At 41.3% G+C, this 18,069-nt stretch overlaps 2 protein-coding genes across 3 annotated transcripts; both read right to left on the bottom strand.

Moving 5' to 3' along the window:
* Positions 1-49: 49 nt before the first annotated feature.
* Positions 50-3,147, bottom strand: mfap5 (microfibril associated protein 5). 2 transcript variants are annotated; one of them, XM_079275636.1, is made up of 7 exons: positions 3,082-3,147; positions 2,012-2,089; positions 1,867-1,899; positions 1,695-1,730; positions 1,472-1,559; positions 701-774; positions 50-627 (listed from the first exon to the last, which is right to left on the bottom strand). In XM_079275636.1, exons 2-7 carry the CDS (start codon positions 2,052-2,054, stop codon positions 512-514), a joined length of 390 nt encoding a protein of 129 aa, XP_079131762.1. In that variant the 5' UTR covers positions 2,055-2,089; positions 3,082-3,147; the 3' UTR covers positions 50-511. The 2 variants fall into 2 exon arrangements, with proteins under 2 accessions (XP_079131762.1, XP_079131761.1); XM_079275635.1 differs by having other exon boundaries at positions 1,469-1,559.
* Positions 3,148-9,797: 6,650 nt separating this feature from the next.
* On the bottom strand, positions 9,798-12,354 carry sbk3 (SH3 domain binding kinase family, member 3; the record flags this gene model as incomplete). Its single annotated transcript, XM_079276159.1, has 4 exons — positions 9,798-10,574; positions 11,184-11,386; positions 11,886-12,033; positions 12,325-12,354. The coding sequence occupies 4 exons, from the start codon at positions 12,352-12,354 to the stop codon at positions 9,798-9,800; spliced, it is 1,158 nt and encodes a 385-aa protein (XP_079132285.1).
* Between the last annotated feature and the right edge of the window lie 5,715 nt (positions 12,355-18,069).

Below are 18,069 nucleotides of genomic sequence, written 5' to 3' on the forward strand. Positions count from 1 at the left end.
TTATTCAAACTGTGTATGTAAATGTACACGCAAAGAAAAAACATGAAGATATCACTCAGTGACCATAACTTTAATTTGTTGTTTTTTCTCCTGAATAAACAGAGCGAAAAATGACAAATCAATAAAAAATAATGAACAAATGTAGTAAAATGTGTATTTTTGGATACGGTAGTGCACATAATGCTGGATTGTGAATGAGTACACAGAGCGGGTTGTTCTTTGTACAATGAAATGACTCGGTGCTGCTAAAAGCCCGTTACTACAGTACCTTAAATGGTAAATATGATGTGTGTCCAAAAACACACAAATGAAATGAGCTTCAATGCTCACACACAAGACTAATACATAAACACGGATGTGACTCAGCACACGCGTGTGTGAAAGAGACTCCTGGGTGTCGAGTGGTGGATTTACGGTGTTACGGGCTGTTTTTATGACGACGTCCCTGGTTTGTGTATTTAAGAGAGGCTCCATCCTCACAGGTGGTCACGTCGCCATCCTGGCGCCCCCATCAGGCCTTGTTTGCCCAGGTTTTTGGGTTGCCACGGCGATTGCGACGACAGCGTTTCCGATTCGATGACCTCTCGACGCGCCTGGGCCACCCGGACAACTCTCTGCACAGTTCGGCTGTAATGTGCAAAAGACGGATAAGTTATGACCACGTATCCTCGAGCTCGTGTTTACTTGCAGAGTGCCTCACCTTTCAGATACTCGTCCTGCTGGCACACTGTCCTCTCACAGATCTCGTTGTTGATCACGTAGACACGAGACAGGCTGCGTCAGAAACAGGAGATCATGAGTGTAGTAAGAGATCTGCAGTGATTGAGGTGAACTCCATCTACTAATAGCATCTATACCATAAAAACACTGACCGGTGCTATTCTGCTCAGTTCATGTATAAGTACATTTTGCTGATCATGCTAATATGCTTGGCCATAAAGGCCCTGAATTGATTTATGTAATCAGTTTCCTAGAACGAGCAACAGTCTGTCATTACCTCTGTTTCCTGCCAACGTCAGAATAGTGTTGGCTTATTTCACATGAGAGTTTTCCGTGTTTTTTGCCGCTGCTCTTCACAGTTTTAGCTACAGCTGAGACTAAATCTGACATTTGAGGGTTACACACCTAAGCCGAGCGGGTCACTGAGTATAAAATTTGATTAAACTTATCCCTGATAATATATATAAAAACTAAGCATGCATGCGTTTACTTTACTTTTTTAGTACTCCATGACTTAAACTTTTCATGGTGTATTTTAACACCATTTAAATTGTCACTAATAGTACTTATAGTAAAGTAAAGAGTACTTTTTCCACTTCTGATTTCCGTACTACTTCATGTGTGTCTAAGAAACAGTCATGGATGATGCTAGAATACGACACGTTCACTGCTAACTGATAAAAGTCATTCTGCAGGTATAGGATTAATTGCTAAATTAGAATTGGTATTTGGTAGAAAGATCGCAGACCACCTGTAGAGACAAAGGGCGCCAATACATCTCTTGACGGGCCGGTGAACCGAGTACATCCTGGTGCAAGGATACATCTCCTCCCTGCAGTCTGCAGAGACGGGAGAGACGAGCCGTGTTTAAATTGGATCAACCACTTATCACGAGATGAAGCATGCACAACTTTCGGTTCACGTGGCCTCCTGAGAGGCAGTTCAGAGGTCATCGCCGATCTGCCGTCACTCACTGGCTGGCAAGGTGCCTCCAGGTGCTTCAGTGCTCTCTACAAAGAAGGAGACAAACAAGATCAGATTGGGAAAATACCAGTGACCCATTGCAATGACTCACAGACTGACGGACGTCATGCAACTTAACCCGTCCGGATCTAAAAGTGTGACTTATGAGGAGAAGAGCATTACCGGTCGGCTGGTCTTGGGCTACAGCTGCGAGCGCTGTGGAACAGAAACCACATGAGGGGAGTGTTTCGCATGCATGAAAACAAACACACAGCGACTCAACCGTAATTAAACAAGATGATTTGTGTGTCCTGTTTGGCAGCGTTACCGTGGAAACTGCAGAGGAGCAGGACCACTGGAAGTCGGCCCATTCCTTCAACTTGTAAGAGTTTGAGCTTTTACGAGGCTGGAGGAAACCGAAGAGGAAAAGAGTCGGAATGATTTCACAGAGTGGAACTGTTCAATATCCTCACTCAAGATTTTTGTTGCTGTTTATGTTTCCTTTAATCTCATTGCATATAAATGCTCCCAGGTCACTGTAATGTTTTCCCTCAGGTTCCTTCTCCAGCTGAAAACACAGAGAGTCGTGCTGTGTTTTGGATAAGTTGTCATCGTTATAGAGGAGTGTCTGATGTCATTCTGCTGTGGAATAATCTGTTCTGTAAAGTTTATTTCTGTAGACTGCTGGACTGCTTGTGAACCGCTCGACAAACAGAGTAAGAGAGAGTTTTAAATTACACTTTAAAAACATTTTTCCCTCCAAAAATGTGTTTTTCTCCCTGCCTTCTCTCCTCTTTCTCCTTCCCTCTCCCGCCCTGCATCATTCCTCTCGTGATGTGTCAATGTGACTTTGCAGTCCAAGACGTGAGTTCCCTCAAAAGAATGTGTTTTGTTGTGCCCTATTGGAGCGCCCCTCCGCCCCTCCTCTGATACAGTCGCACATTCTTTTCCAGCTTTCATGTCATTGAACATATTACTGCTTTCCAACTCTTTACGATCATCACAAAGCCCCTCTGAGCATTGACAGTTTTGTCATAAGTTGTGCCTTTTCCTGCTCTGATAATCAAAACATTTGTAATTACTGAAGTGAGAACTCTGGATTGTCTTGTTTAGCTCAGTGCATGCCTCTGTTGATCTGTTTGTGAGAGTGGCATGTTTTTCACTGCTTTTACTGACTGAACTCTGCATGCAAGCGCAAATCACGTAACAACGAAATATAGGTTCTAAAGAAAATCAGCCAAGCCTTCACTCTTCACATTTCATGTTTACATCTCATCAATATAAAATATCTTTCCATTGACATCTTTGGATGTGAGAGATCCTGCATGTGCCGATGCTCCTCTGTGTGTTTCCTATGGTATGAGATGAAAATAGGTAAAATAATGAACTCATACTTACAACCTTTGCTGTCGTCCACAACTGCTTTAGTTTTATGAACCTTTTGTCTTCTCTTCTTTCCCCTCCTTCCCTCTCCTTCCTCCTCCTCCCCCTCCTCCTCCTCCCCCTGTCTTCCAAACCATCACAGTTTTTTTGTTTTTTACTTTTTCGTCCTGCCCCAATCTGGTAAAAAACAATGTAGCATGCAGCTACAATCTAATGAGTGTTTCCTCTTTGGTTCACACACAGGTCTTTACATTGATCTTCTTGAGCAGACATTGTTTTAGACGGATATACATACCCACTGTCCTGTATCTTAGTGTCTCGGTGTCACCATACAGGTAACTCAAAGCTAAATATTCAGTCATCCTCCACAAAAAGCAGTTTCTCTTGTTCATTAAATTGGCTCCATTGCAGTTGTGAAAGCACCCAAGTGACAGAGACATTTTTAAATCTTTATACCCAACGTTCTGTACACACATAAGTAAACACGAACTGTTCTAATTTCAGGTAATAACGTCAGAGATGCAGGCTTGTCTGAATACAAATGCTACTAATTTCTTACTTACGTTTCTCCTGGAATCTGCTTGAGAAAATGAAATAATGACGCAATTGAAAGAAACAAATGCCCACGAGGCATTCAAACACAGTGGGCCTCAAATTAGACTTTTGCACTACTTAATTTAACCAGCAGGTGGAGCAGTGCACATAGAATATGATATTTGGCCGAAACATACAATGTTATGCAGGGATCAGTGAAAAACAACGACAGAAGTGATAGAACAGCTAATGCTATTAAGGGGGCCAAAGCCTAGATTAGCCGTCCTGACCCAGGGTCTCTCCAGTCTGCAGTAATGATCAGCAACAGTCCCGTGTTTAAAACACCTTACGTCCATTGAATTCTCCATGGTAACTACAGTTTGTTTGGTGTTCATTTTGTGCTTTAATGATTGGTGATTGGTTGACAACTCCTAAAAACGTCAACTGATTCATTGTTTATGTCTCTGATTAAGCAAGAACACAAAATATTCAGTTTTATATTGATGTAAACTGATACTGTTACTACAAATACAAACAATTGTTTTATAAGTTGCAGCTTTAATGGAATAAATCTTGCTCCGCTTGTTCTGTTTTGGAGAATGCATATCTTCGAGGGAAGTGTTCAAAACACAAAATAATGTGAAAGGTATTTGAAGAGATCATGTCTGCATAGCATTGTTATTTATACTTCATTTATTCTTGTGAGTGGTTTTGGAATTTTGTGCATTAACAGGTGATGCCTTCGACAAGATATTTGTAAAATAAGCACTAAAACTTAGTTATAACTTTTCTGCAAACATAATTGCTCAGTTGACCTCATTAGAAAGATGAGAAAAAATCACATCATGTCAAAGACTTTTCATCCATGATAAGAAGTCCAGGCTACTCATCTGCTCTTCTTTGTTGTCTCTTGACGCTCTTTCTAAATAACAACGAAACAGAAGTGTATTAAAGCTAGCACAAGTTAATTAATTCATGAACTTCAACCATTGGAATATAAAAGATGTCTTGCAGACAGTTTATGTTTGCATGTGTGTAATTAAACATTGGTCATATCTGACCCACAATTCCTTAACGGTGTACTTAAGCTATCCTTCCAACATCCCAAGTGGTATCTGTGCAAAGATGAAAGTGACTATCAAGGCTATGGTTCCTGACCCTTTTGTCTCAGAGGCTCTTTGTGTTGAAAAGTTGTTTTTCATTGGGCCTGTTATACCGGCATTGGAAGGGAAACTTGACTCTGCATGGACGTGGCTAATATAAATATTGCTACACATTTCTTTGAAGTGACAACTCTCACCGGCTCTCACCCTACAGGTAGGGCATGTCAGCTCAAGAGGGAGACACTCCTCATCCCCTTGACATATCGGGGCTACACGGACTCCAGGGTGAGTGCGTGTGGTGTGGCCCTAACAAGGTCGACTGGGGCGAGGCCGATGACAGCTTGACAGATGGAGGCCATGTTAGCAAAAGAGAGGAGGAGAGGAGCCAAGAGGGGCGATCAATCTTTTGAACACATCAACCTGCCTCTCTTCCTTCACGCTGCTCATGTTGTGAGGGATCTAAAAAAAAATGGTTGAGGAAAACATGCCAGATAATAAACACTTGATAATCTTTAGACTTTTTTTTATTAGCTAGATGGAATTTCTAGAGGCATGCCAGCTCTGCAATACTCTACCACCGACCTCCTTTTCACCCCAACACTCCTCCCTCACTCTCTCTTCTCTCCTACAGTCTAGCTCAGGGGTGCCCACACTTTTTCGGCTTGCGAGCTACTTTTAAAATGACCAAGTCAAAATGATCTACCTACATTAAAAATGCTGAATATCTATTTATTTATATATATATATATATATATATATATATATATATATATATATATATATATATATATATATATATATATATATACACTGAGTATACTTTATATTTACAATATATGTTGGCGTACCTTGCATAACTGCATGAACCCTTATGGCACAATACAATTCTGTACATTTTTGGTCATTCCCTTACTCTGATGACTTGCACTGAATGGAATTGGCCAGAGTTGTATAGTCCGGACAGTAGCTGCTGGTAGCCGCCTCAAGCAGACTACCAAATGATCATCAGTCATGGTGGAACGGTGTATGGACTTAATGTTCTTCATGTGGGAAAAGGCTGACTCACATAAATGAGTAGAGCCGAATAATGCAGTCAAAAAGGTATCACAAGGTATCACATTTCCTCATGTTTGGGTACTTTTCCTCTGTGAGAAAACTGTCCATGAGCCCTGGACTTCAGCTGAATGTCAGCTTGCAGTGTCAAAATATCATCCTCCACTCCAGACGAGTTCAGGTGAAACGGCGTTGCAATTTTTGATGCGAGAGAATCAACCTCAATATCTTCCCGAAATGTGCAGCACATAAGTGTAGCAACTGGCGCGAGTAAAGCAAAGTCTCGAAAGCGTTTGTCAAACTCTGACAGACACTTGTCAATCTGCTCTGTCAAGTTACGCACACACCTTCCGTTGAGTCTCCAGTTCTGACGTGAGGTTTTGGACGTTTCCCAAATCATGGCGCTACAGCTTTAGCTTCTTTAGTAGAAATAAATTGGAAGGCTAACTAATTAGCTCGCCGGAGTTTTGCAGTAGCTCGCGCGGTTGACCGCGCATACGTGGTGACCGGTGTGTTAGAAAATCAAGTGGCAAATGCCATGAGGACATATCATTTTTTTTGAATGGCATGCGATCTACCCGCACTACCTCCGCGATCGACCGGTCGATCGCGATCGACGTATTGGGCACCCCTGGTCTAGCTGGTAGCTACTGCTGCATTTTCTACTTAACAACACACACATACACGCACTGCAGTGAACTCTCCCATGAAGACTTTGTGATTCTCTGTAAATGCTCACTCATGACGTACTACAAACGAGATCCAGTGTTGCTCATCAGTGCTTCTCACTCTGCTAATGTGATGATTTGAGGCTCTTCTGGTGAATCAGTATCATCACTCTCGATCCTGTTTAAGCATTTAAAGGAGTTGAACCTTAACAAGGAGCCAGGTGACAGAAAGTTGGAGGCGTAGGGGGAAAATTAGGCCGTGGTGACCCAAGTGTTTTGCTTCACTGCGTGGGATACATTTCAGACATTCGGACATATGAACTCTTTATTTGCAACACACTGCCCATTAATCTGGCTCTTATATCGTGTTTTTGCAGCTATAACCCTCACGACATATTTGATCAGATATCTGTCTGAATATCTGTTACACCTAACAGCATTTTCCAGCTGCTTGTCTCCGCATCCTTCATCCATGCCACCGTGTGGTGACCTGTGTCGCTTAAGAGAAAAACATTTCTAAAGACAGAAGCAAGGGAACTCACTTTATATCAATTATGGAATAGACATTTTGAAGATCATATAGGCAGTGAATGTGACACCATGCCTTCACGAAGTGTAAACTTTGTGCCAAAGTGAGCTTTATTCGATACTAGGGTTAGGGTTAGGGTAATTTTGCTGACATTACAAATCTAAATCTGACGATCTCGGGTTTCCATATTTGTGAGTTTGTTTTTCATCTTCACGAATGTCTAAAGGTCCGTCGTGACTTGGAAGTACAAACATGACTTAAAGTGAAATGAGCTGCATCTCTGTGACATTGTGGTTGGATTTTAGTGAGGACCTGCAGTGTTTATACCGTGTCCTTGTTTCTCCTGTTTTCATCATCCCCGTGATCCGTCCTCATGGACCTCGAACGGATTTGCACCTCGATCAGCATCTTTTTGTTGGCACTCTATTGTCTCTGTGGTCCGCACCATGTGTTTCCATTTGTCAGGCTGTGGTCCTCCATTGATCCCACCAGAGTGTCACATGAGCCGCGTGTCCTCTGTTTCCTCGTAAACAGCGCATCCCAAACAGCGGTTGCTAAAGGAGATGGCGTTTTAATGTAAGCATACTTTACTTTGGGACACGGCTAAAGAAGCTGTACTTGCTTGTTACCGGAGAAGAGAAAGTTCCAGGAAGGGACTGAACGAAAGTGGGACTGCTGTCACAGTTGGACAAAGTAGACAACAGAAGCGAAGATGAAAGACAAGGCCTACGTGGCATGAGAGGAGAAACACCAGGAGGAAAGGTAATCAGAAAGAGGGCCAGGGATGAAAAGAGAGTAGAGACGAGGGAGTTAACAGGTCACAGTGGTCCATCAGATTGTGCTGTTACAGGCCCGCAGGCGCCAATGGCAGCCGGACTTTTACATTTGGAGGTCTGTAAAGTACGGATAGTCAGAGGGAGGTGATGATGTGCATGGTGTGTAAATAGATGGGTCTGGGATCTATTTTTAAGTCCATCTGGAGTGGTCCTCAGCAGAGATTAGCACAAGCCCGACATACACGCACAACCACACTGCACATGAGCAGCTTGCTACCAACCGGGATACGCTCCAACTTGAAACTGAGACATTGGGCACATTGCCATTTGAAATACATTTTCTATGATGCATTTCAGTGATGCACTTATTGCAGTGGTAGTAAATACAACTCCCTCTGGTGTGAAATAAAGGTAATTTCAAAGTTGTATTTTCCTGCTCCCAAGTTCTTTGCTTCGACAGTGGCAGACAGTTGTTGACATCAAAAGCTTAATTCAGTGGTGCCAGAAGTGTGCAAAGTGGCTATAAGCAATACCAACGCATTCTTTTGGAAGCACTGCATCAGGAATGCGGGTGATTTTTCAACAGGTTATTTTCCCGTGTGACAGAAGGACAAATGTCCGCACGGAGATCAACCTGTCATGCGTGCAGATTTCACGAGAGGTTTGTTTTACTGTCAACACGTATCCGAGTTCTGTACAGTACAATATGCTATAATAAAGGTATTTTTAGCTTCAAATATTTTTAACAAATTGTTTAAACATATTTTCTGCATACATTTCTTCTTGACTCTTTGCAGTACTTTTTTTTACAATTTTTCTACATTGTTGTGCACTAAACAGCAAGACAAATTCCTTGTATGTAAAAACCTACTTTGCAATAAACTTGTTTCTGAGCTCTGATTCTGATATCAGGTTTTCTCATTGCAGGTAGTGCTGTGCCCGGGACTTGGATCACGTAAACTTGGAAGAAGATCACGCTGGTATCACTATCAGGTTGTATTGTTCAGTCCAATTTTAGATGTACTTCGTCTGCAGCACCTGTTGCTTCACCACGTCAGAGATGTCACTTCTTTCCATACGTACACTTTCTAGAGTCTCTTGTAAAGGTTTCATAAGTTATCAATGATTTTTTTTTTTTTTAATGATTTCGTTCTTTACAAGATGGGTTCAAAATAGTTTTGCCTGGTTTATAGATCACATTGTTGTATGACTAAATTATTATGATTATTATTAAAACATTCCATAATTATTTACAGGGGAAAGAGCCTACTATCAACCATGCAACATACAGCTTAATCTTATAGTTTATCTTATCTGGTCACTTGCATTAATCATATCAAATTTTTATTTTATTTTGTATTGCTACATTATTACGTTTACCATTACGTTTATTTTTAATTCATAATACATCATTTATTAACCCTTTTTTGTCTTCTGATCCCTTCCTGTCCTGCATCACTGACGTTTACATTTCAATTCAAAAAGATCAGCGAGGTCAGGTTGTTGGGGGCTTGAAGTGACAATAAGCAGTAGAGTGGCAGTGGGGGATTGTGCGCACAGTGCGGTGTTTTGGTGTTCAGAGGTTTAATTCCAGATTTACAATTGTATATGAACCACGACGTATTATTCTAAAATGCTAATTATCTTAATTGTGTAATTAGAGACATATCTGTTATTGTGCGCGATCTATACAATTTACTTGATACGACACTGTACGTGTAACTCATGAACTGCTTCTCATGAGAAGCTATTACATGGAGTTTATTTTACAAAAATTGCGATACAGTGTTTAAGGGCACCATAACACAGCTTTTAGTTTCAAACTTTTCTTGTATTTTTGACTCTTTTCATTCTAAACACACATATTCACATATATACACACAGTAGAATACACAATTACAATGAAGTAACTTTAATAAGGATATTTATAATAAAAAAATGGATATGAAAGTATAGCACCTTATAGAATATAGGTTTGCACTAGATTTAAATCTTACACAAAAATACATTGCTTTTTCAAACATGTTACATTAATTAAAAACCTAAAACGATTTTATACATACAAAGCTTATCTCTCCCCTCTTCCCTCCCTCACTAGCTCTTCTTGTACACCTCCTTCCTCTCTTATTTTTCTGGCCTCCTTCTCTGCCTCGTCTACCTTCCTCTTCTCCTCGAGCTCTGTCTCCATCAGCCACGGCCCTCCCAGGTAGCTCAGGATCTCCTCGGGGCTCCCTCTGAGTTTGGGTTCAGGGTGGAGCAGCTCCTTTATAAGAGTCATCACTAGTGGGCTGAGGCCCCCAAACTGAGAGGGAGGAGGGTTGTCCCTTTGCTTCTCCTTCATGATTGTATCACTGTCTATTTCCTCCTCACCCTTCCACTCACCATCCCTCATCTTCTCCTCTTTTTCAGTCTCACGGTCAAACCACTCCTTGAATCTACGATAGCAGCGGTCGTCGTGGGTGCTCTCCTCCCAGGGGAAGCAGCCGGTTAAGAGGCAATAGACGAGTACACCAAGGGCCCAGCTGTCAATACATGGCTCCACGGTTATCCAAATGTCCTCCATCTCCACCTCAGTCCCATCCCACTCCCTCTCCTTCTGAGCCTCCTTGCCAGGTTCCACCTCAGGAGTGCAGAAGGGAGACTCGTACCAGACGGCACAAACAGTGGAGCCAATGGCCCGGGCGAGGCCAAAGTCACCCAGTTTGACCCAGCGACAGGATCTGTCACACAGGAAGATGTTCTCAGGTTTGATGTCACGGTGGACGAAGCCCAGGGAGTGGAGATGTGTAACGGCACCGCTCAGCTGGGCCATCACCCTCTGGACACACTCTTCATCCACCCCGAGCTAAAAGAGAAAGACAGTCTGGGTCAGTTGCAGTCTCAACATCAGAAAACATACTCTCTATCACGTATTACAGCGTTACATATTTGACGATCTGATGGCGAGGTGCGATCAGAACATCGTTGGCGAAAACACGAACAAAATCTACGTCACCAAAACGGTTGGTGACGTTCTTGGAAACCCTCGCTTTGCTTAGTTCCCTTCCATGAGAGCAGGGTGCCCTTCTTCTTATCAGTACTCTGTTATGTTACTGGCAGTGACACAAACACAGAGGAGGGCGAGCTGGAAACCTTTGTCAAGCATGTCTCAAGTTTTTGCTGACATAAACGAGAGCTCAAAACGGCAAGGTCAGCAACTACATTTTCCATGAAATCCCTACGAGAAAGCCACACTGCAGACATCAAGTGTAAGCCTTTTGACAAGCTACTGTAGCTAATGGATGGAAGGGAATTAGTAGGATATAGATGTAATGGTGGCAACCCAACATTTAAGCTTGTCTTTCGCTGAAACTAGAGGAAACACCCTTCATTATACAAGAAAAAGTATGTTAGGCTGGACACGCCATGCAGGGCATTAACAGCACATTTCATGCCACAAATCAGCCAAACTGACCTCTGACACTATCACACTGTAGAGGTCACCGTATAGACCAGCTTGCTGGGCAAAGACATAGTAGGACGGCGTGGAAAAGAAGATGCCAAGGGCCCGTGTCAGAGAAGGATGGGTGCAGTAGGAAAGTGAGATATTGTATTCACGCAGGAAAGAGGTGAGCGAGGTGGACTGACGAGGGAAGAACTTCAGAGCCATAGGGGTTCCTGAAGGGGGTGAAGCAAGACAACATGTGTTACAACATATAATCGGCTTTGGTCAAAAAGCTGTCATCAGCGATGGTATGTGACTGTTTTCCATCATTGACACTGTGAACAAATATAACTTCCCCTTTGGGGCGACTCTGTTCCACAGCTAAGCCCCAGGTGCAGCAACCTCATCTCAGAGAACGTCCCGCAGCGCTTCATTACAGCAACAGAAGTGCAAAAGGTTCAGTGAAAAACTATCAAAAGACAGATCTCTCCTCACGTTACTGCGCCGCTTACCCCATCTGACATGTGTCATTTAAAAAACCCTGAAGACAATGTGCTGCAGTGGAGATTTACCATTTCACCCATTTAAGGTTTGGCAGTAGAGGTTTAGAGGCATAATTCATAAAACAACTCTTAATTTAATATATTACGATTGGGAAATTTGAATGGCAATTTCTTGCAGACTGACTGAAATGAGATGGTCATGAGCTTCGAACTTGAATCTTGCACTGACCTCTCTTTCTGTGTACAGCTAACATGACCTTTCCATAGGCTCCCTCTCCCAGCAGCTTTACCACCTGGAAGTGATCGGATACCTTCAGATTGGCCATGGACTGTGCCGACAGGAAACACCGCTCGTCAAGTTCCTGAGCTGCTGCAGCCTGGACACACGCACAAACAAATCCATATTGATGATACTGATGATTGGTTCAGTGGCGTTAAAGAGAAAGAAGATCCACAGCTTGACAGAATGAAGTCTGAACCTGTCACCTCAACCTTCCACAACTATAAATCTCAAATATGTCATTGGTTACAATAACAATATGTCACTAATAGTATTCTCGTGAGGTTTGTTGTTTTCTTCAAGTTCTTTGCTTGCATAATCAGAGTTAAATAACCATCCACATGCCATCCCAGCAGAGATGAGAGGAACATTTATTTTGTTATGTTGCCACTTTCTGCAGATCCGACATGATCTCCATTGTCCTATAGAGGGGATAAACTTCAGACGTCATCAACCTGATGTCTTATCAGGGCGATCAGAACATTTGGCGCTGCCACTCAGTTTCCACCATCATTCACATTCACGATGACTTTCTTTGAAGTAGATCCCCCACCACATACTCGAGCAAAGTAGGAAGGCTGTGAACAGTTACCGCACACAGCTTAACACAAAAGATAAAGCCGTAACATGTTTTTACTTTTGACCTTCCACATGTTGTTTCACTGAGCTTGGTGGTCAACCGATATTCATTTTGATTAAATTGCGCCTGTTCCTCTGTCTCTGCAAGCAAATGTAGCATTTCTGGTGATTATTGCAGTAATATCAATGAGTTTTACTGATTTGGATTAAGATGATCATGAGCATGTATCTGATGGTGATACGAGATAAAATGGTGCCATATGACTCTTCAGGTTTTATATGAGTTATTTATATGTGTATATATGACAGCTGCTTCAAAACTGGATCTCATTTATGCAACTGCTCCACAAACAAATGGATCTGATGTGCAGCCATAAATAAGACTGCAGGTTTCAGCCGGTCTGAGAGTGCTGCTTGGCACAGAGCCAATGATGGGGACGCTTGAGGATCAATGTTGTATAGAGGGATGTAGCTGTATCTGTGCACCAATAAGACATTTAGAGAAAACAGTGCATCATTTGAGACAATTTTCAAATGCAAACAGAGTCAAATTTCCAAACATGTCTTCTCTTAGGTAGCCTTATGGTAAATGTAACGCATAAACTTCAATGCACTTTAATTTAACTGCTAACATGGAAAAATAGAATGATATTACTTTCTCATTCTTTATTGTCATATAAACAACAATAACAGAGAAGCAGTTGTTGGCAATGGAAATCGTAGATCTCAGGCTCCCTCCAACAATGCTCATTTAAATATTTATATATATAAATATATATAAAAAGAAAAACTCACAAGTAAAAATGGTACTATAGATGTGAAATAGTGCAGAAGTTAAATTATAGTGATAAGATATAAGATATATAAAATATAGCCATGTTTATGTCCATTCATCTTCACAGTTTTGAAGTCAAAGCAAAGTGTTACATTCCTAAATTCAAATCTCAGTTGGGTTTCGTTTACAGAGTTGTTAACACTTAGGGTTATCACATTCTAGAGTTATCACAATATTACATTCTTCGTCAGCTCTTCATTCCTCTCATAACACATTTAGAATGAATGTAGTTTATTATGTTTGGAGGCTCTGATACATTAACCGTGAACTGAGGTGATTATTTATTTATGAGTTAATGGCCCTTGGTATCAAGCGACAAGTGATCTGAGATGTTAAAAGGGGCTCTGCATGAGCTAAAGCCATTAACAAATTTGAAGTCCAATATAAATGCTCAACATTACAAGCTGGAAATCCTCTCAACGACATTGCATATCAAACCTTTGCAGCCTCACAGTCATTTTGCAATAAAAAAGGCCCAATGCATTTGTGCCATTGCTGCGTGTCATCTCATCATATGGCTGCAAAAATACACACTTGTAATATGATACATAAAACCCCAACGGTTTGCACACACAGGCAATAATTGCATGCTTTAGTTGCCATTGTATTTGTTTGATTTCATTTGCAGCACACTATGATGATTTTATGAACTTGTCATATAGGTGTGCATGAAATATTTTGCAGCTAGATTCACGCTCACAGGAATAAAGTGCAATACTTACCATCATTTTCTGTTCAGTTGGTTGATCTCTGCTCACTTTCTCTCGACTCTTTTCAGCATCTAAAGACTTTAAACTCCTGGCAAGCTGCTGCCACTGCAACTAGCTAATACTGTTCTGTGCTGGAGCTCGACTGTGTGCCCTCTGCTAGGCTGATAATTGAACTGGAATGGAAGCTGATATTTTCCCCTTTGCTCCGTGGGTCCTTTCAGAAGCACAGCAGCTTTATAGAGGAGGCTCATGGATGTTTGCAGGAGGCCTGTGTATTGACTATGCTTCTCCCCAGGAGACACACACACTGGACTCCCTCCCTCTCTTTTCCTTCTCTGGTGCCAGCTCTTTCTATCTCGGCCACTCTCCTGTTATGCTGGCAAATACGCGTGAACCAGCTACAAGGCATTTCAAACCTCTCTCTCTCTGCCATGTGCCCCCCTTACCCCCGCCTCCCTCCAACTACACAGCAGTGTTAATATACCACTATTTCCAAACTGTCAGTCAGCCTGACCACATTAACCCGTCGCTCTTCTTCCTCCCCTCTCCTCAACTGTCACTCACTTTCTGCAAATCCAAATACACCCTCCTCTTTCCATGTCTCTCACCATTTCTCACCCTCCCAGCCAGTCTGAGTCAGGAATTCCCCACATAGGATCTCTCATTTAATCAACAGGTATGCTGGAACGATCGGAATAGGCCAAAAGGCTGTACCCGTGATCCCTGAATGTTACTGGGATGACTGGGTACAGTTAAGCATGCCACTTTATTGTCCAATATCACTTTTCTTTCCTCCTGTACGATAGTCTAACTCTGCAAGAGGATGTTTATTTCATTTCCCAACAACATCCTCTATTCTTTTGAGTCTGCATGAAGAACATCTTCAAGGTTTTTATGTGCTATTTTTTCCCCATCATCAAGCAACAATTTCCCCTCATCTTCAACTAAACATATCTTGCTTCATCTCTTTCCAAGTGCATACTATTGCCCACTATCACACACTTAACAGTTAACAGCTGAAACCATGCCTTGCAAAACACCTGTGTTCTGTGTTCTACATGCCAGCTCTGTTTTCTACAGCTGCAGGTCAGGCCTCATCTCCCGCTCCCATAGCCTCGACACCCTCCTCTTTCTGTCCACTCAGATAGATTTCCCTTGGTACAGGACTATTCTTTCCACTGGCTCAATGGCTGTTTGTTATGTAACACAAACATTGGCTGCCATCACGACGGCGGGTCCCCGCTCAGGTTACTACCCCTGCTGTGGTCATGTGGCTGGCCGTGACCAACGTGTACTTCCATGTTTGTGCTCGCACCATAGGGTCCTTTGGCCCCTGCTATGACAACCTCACCACCAGCAGGACTTAACTTCCATCACTTTCAATAAAGTTGCTGCCAAGAGAGTGTCGCTTTCAGTCACAATTGCAGGGCCTGAAACACACTCAAGCTTAGATGCATACGATCGTATGCTACATGAATGTAGCACATGAATGGATGTGGAGTCGTGCACACATGCACAAGAGCACACACTCAGGACAGCTTTGTTGACAGTTGCTGCCAAGTTACATAATCTACGTCTTTGCTATTTGGTTACACGTTCGTATTTTCGAGTTATTTTGAGTTCTAAAAAAGGAAATTGTTTTTGCTTACTGGACAGATGAGATGGTCTTCTCTTTCAACTCTTGCACTTTAGATATATAGTGTGCTAGTCAAACACACATGATATATTAACTGAGAGAAGACTGCAAGATTGTTTTCCTCTGTTTTTTCTAGACATAAATTGATATTATATATAACTTTAGAAAATCCTAATTGTTAGCCATTTACTAAGTATATTAATACTTTAGTTGTACAGGTAATGCAATGTTTCAATTTCCTGGTAGGTGTTGTGAGACCAGTGCAATAAAATAAATAACATTTGGAAAATATGGAAAAAGAAATCTCATAGAGTTCAAACCCTGAGAATTGGTTTTATAATAACTATATTCTCGTGTTTTTCTTCTTATGCAATTCATGACATCTCCTATAAATAACAATGTCATTGTACAATGATTAGATCCAACCCCACATCTTTCAATCATCCTCAGTGAAGACAACATGACATATAAAAAGCACACTTTTGGGGAACATCATGCTGTGGGTCATGTTTTGGTTAAAAATGATAAAGTAAAGCTGCAGACACAGAAACACAAAGATCTATGAGCATCATCTGGACCAGATTTGACTGCTGTATTACATTAGTTTCATAAGGTGTTCTCATTGGTTCATTTGGGAAGCATTCTGTTTCGCTAATATGTGCATCCAATTTTCATCGTGAGGCAAACAAATGAATCTCACTTACATCCACAAACGGATGATCTGAATAATTAGAATAACATATATATTCATAGATTTGCATGGAGATTTAGATTTTTGATTTGATATCACACTGCAGAACATTGATTTTGTTTCCTTGGATCAACCATGCCATCTAAACAGAGTAGGGGCAGTGAACATAAAGGAAATATAAAGTTTCTCTCTGACATAACAGCGGAGCAACACGCGTCAAAATAGCTTTTATGCCTGTTCTTATCGCCTACATTTGTTTGTTTGTCTTCATGAGATTAGTGTTTCCAAAGCAGATCAACAGTGCATTGCAGTTATATAGTTTGCTTGAGTCATGCTGCAATGATTCCTTCAGTCCCCTCATCCCTGGAGAGAAGGCAAAGATAAAAGGATAAAGAGTTGGAAGATAAAAGGGGAGCTTGGAACACACGCACCCCAGCTGTTACTGTGTTGTTCTGATCTATCGGGCTTACGGTGTTATATTTATGGATCCACTTAAAAGGCAACTCTGAGGGACGTTGTTCTGGTTTCACTTGATGTTAGAATTAGTTCAACGATGCCTCTTTGTGGACGGTGTGTGCCATTACATTACTGAGGAGAAACCACACACAGTGTCATGCCCTATTAATGAAGTTCAGAAAGTGATTTTGGATCGAGGTTGGTCTTAATTTAATCAAGGCTGTGTAAGATTGAAGTTAAAGATGAAATACATGTTGCTCAGTTTTGTATGACTCAATATGATTTTACCGGTTGCAGATTAGTTTCAAACCACTGAGGATAATCAATCAGCATGCTCATGAGTCTCCAACAAAAAGGCTTTTGTTTGATGAGCAGTCATGCTGACTGAATACACATGATGTGTTTATAACTATTTGTGCAAAGATAAAGTGTGTAACTTACAGCTCCATTGCCTGAATAGCAAACATGAATTCAAGAAACAGCCCTAAGAATGATTTTAAAGCTGTATGGCTGCTCAAAGGACAGTTTAAGTACAGCTGGCATAGAACTTACACACATTTTAATAAGGGCAATAATGATGACGACAATAGTGATAATGTCTCAATTTCACTTAGGGCACCATTTTAACAACATCTAAAATTTTGATTTAAAAACCTATATCATAATGAACCACAGGCAATGAGTTATGTCTACTAAATCAGAATAAGGGAAGGGCATTTTAAGGCGTTTAAAATATTATTACAAATTAATACTCAAGAATGAATTCATTGAGACAGAAATAATGTCTGTTTTGGTTTTGAAAATGAAGTTATATAACTATAAAATAGCTCAACACTCACAATGATGTCTCTAATGGGTTTATAGGAACAATTAAGGTCAGTCGTTTTACCTCTGATGGGCCTTTATGAAAGTACACAAAAATTTACAATTTAAACTATAAAAAAAAATACTCAAGAGCGTGAACGAGGGTGTGATGTCTTCCCCCACAGACAGTGGGTGGATTTTGATGAAATAAGGAATTTAGGCCAGACAATCAATCAAACGTTGCGTCCCCTCTCTCTCGTTTGAAGTCTTCAACCTTTAACAAAACATCGTTTTGTACATATTTTAATTTTTAGACTTTTTGAATTTTGACTGTTAAAACGGTCATTAATTATTCATGAATATTTTACTACCATCACAGCAAAACAAAGCTACAGGGGGTGCGGTCTTTCCTGTAGTCGAGA

Source organism: Melanostigma gelatinosum (genome assembly GCF_949748355.1).
Source record: "Melanostigma gelatinosum genome assembly, chromosome: 9".
In the NCBI taxonomy this organism is placed as follows: domain Eukaryota; kingdom Metazoa; phylum Chordata; class Actinopteri; order Perciformes; family Zoarcidae; genus Melanostigma; species Melanostigma gelatinosum.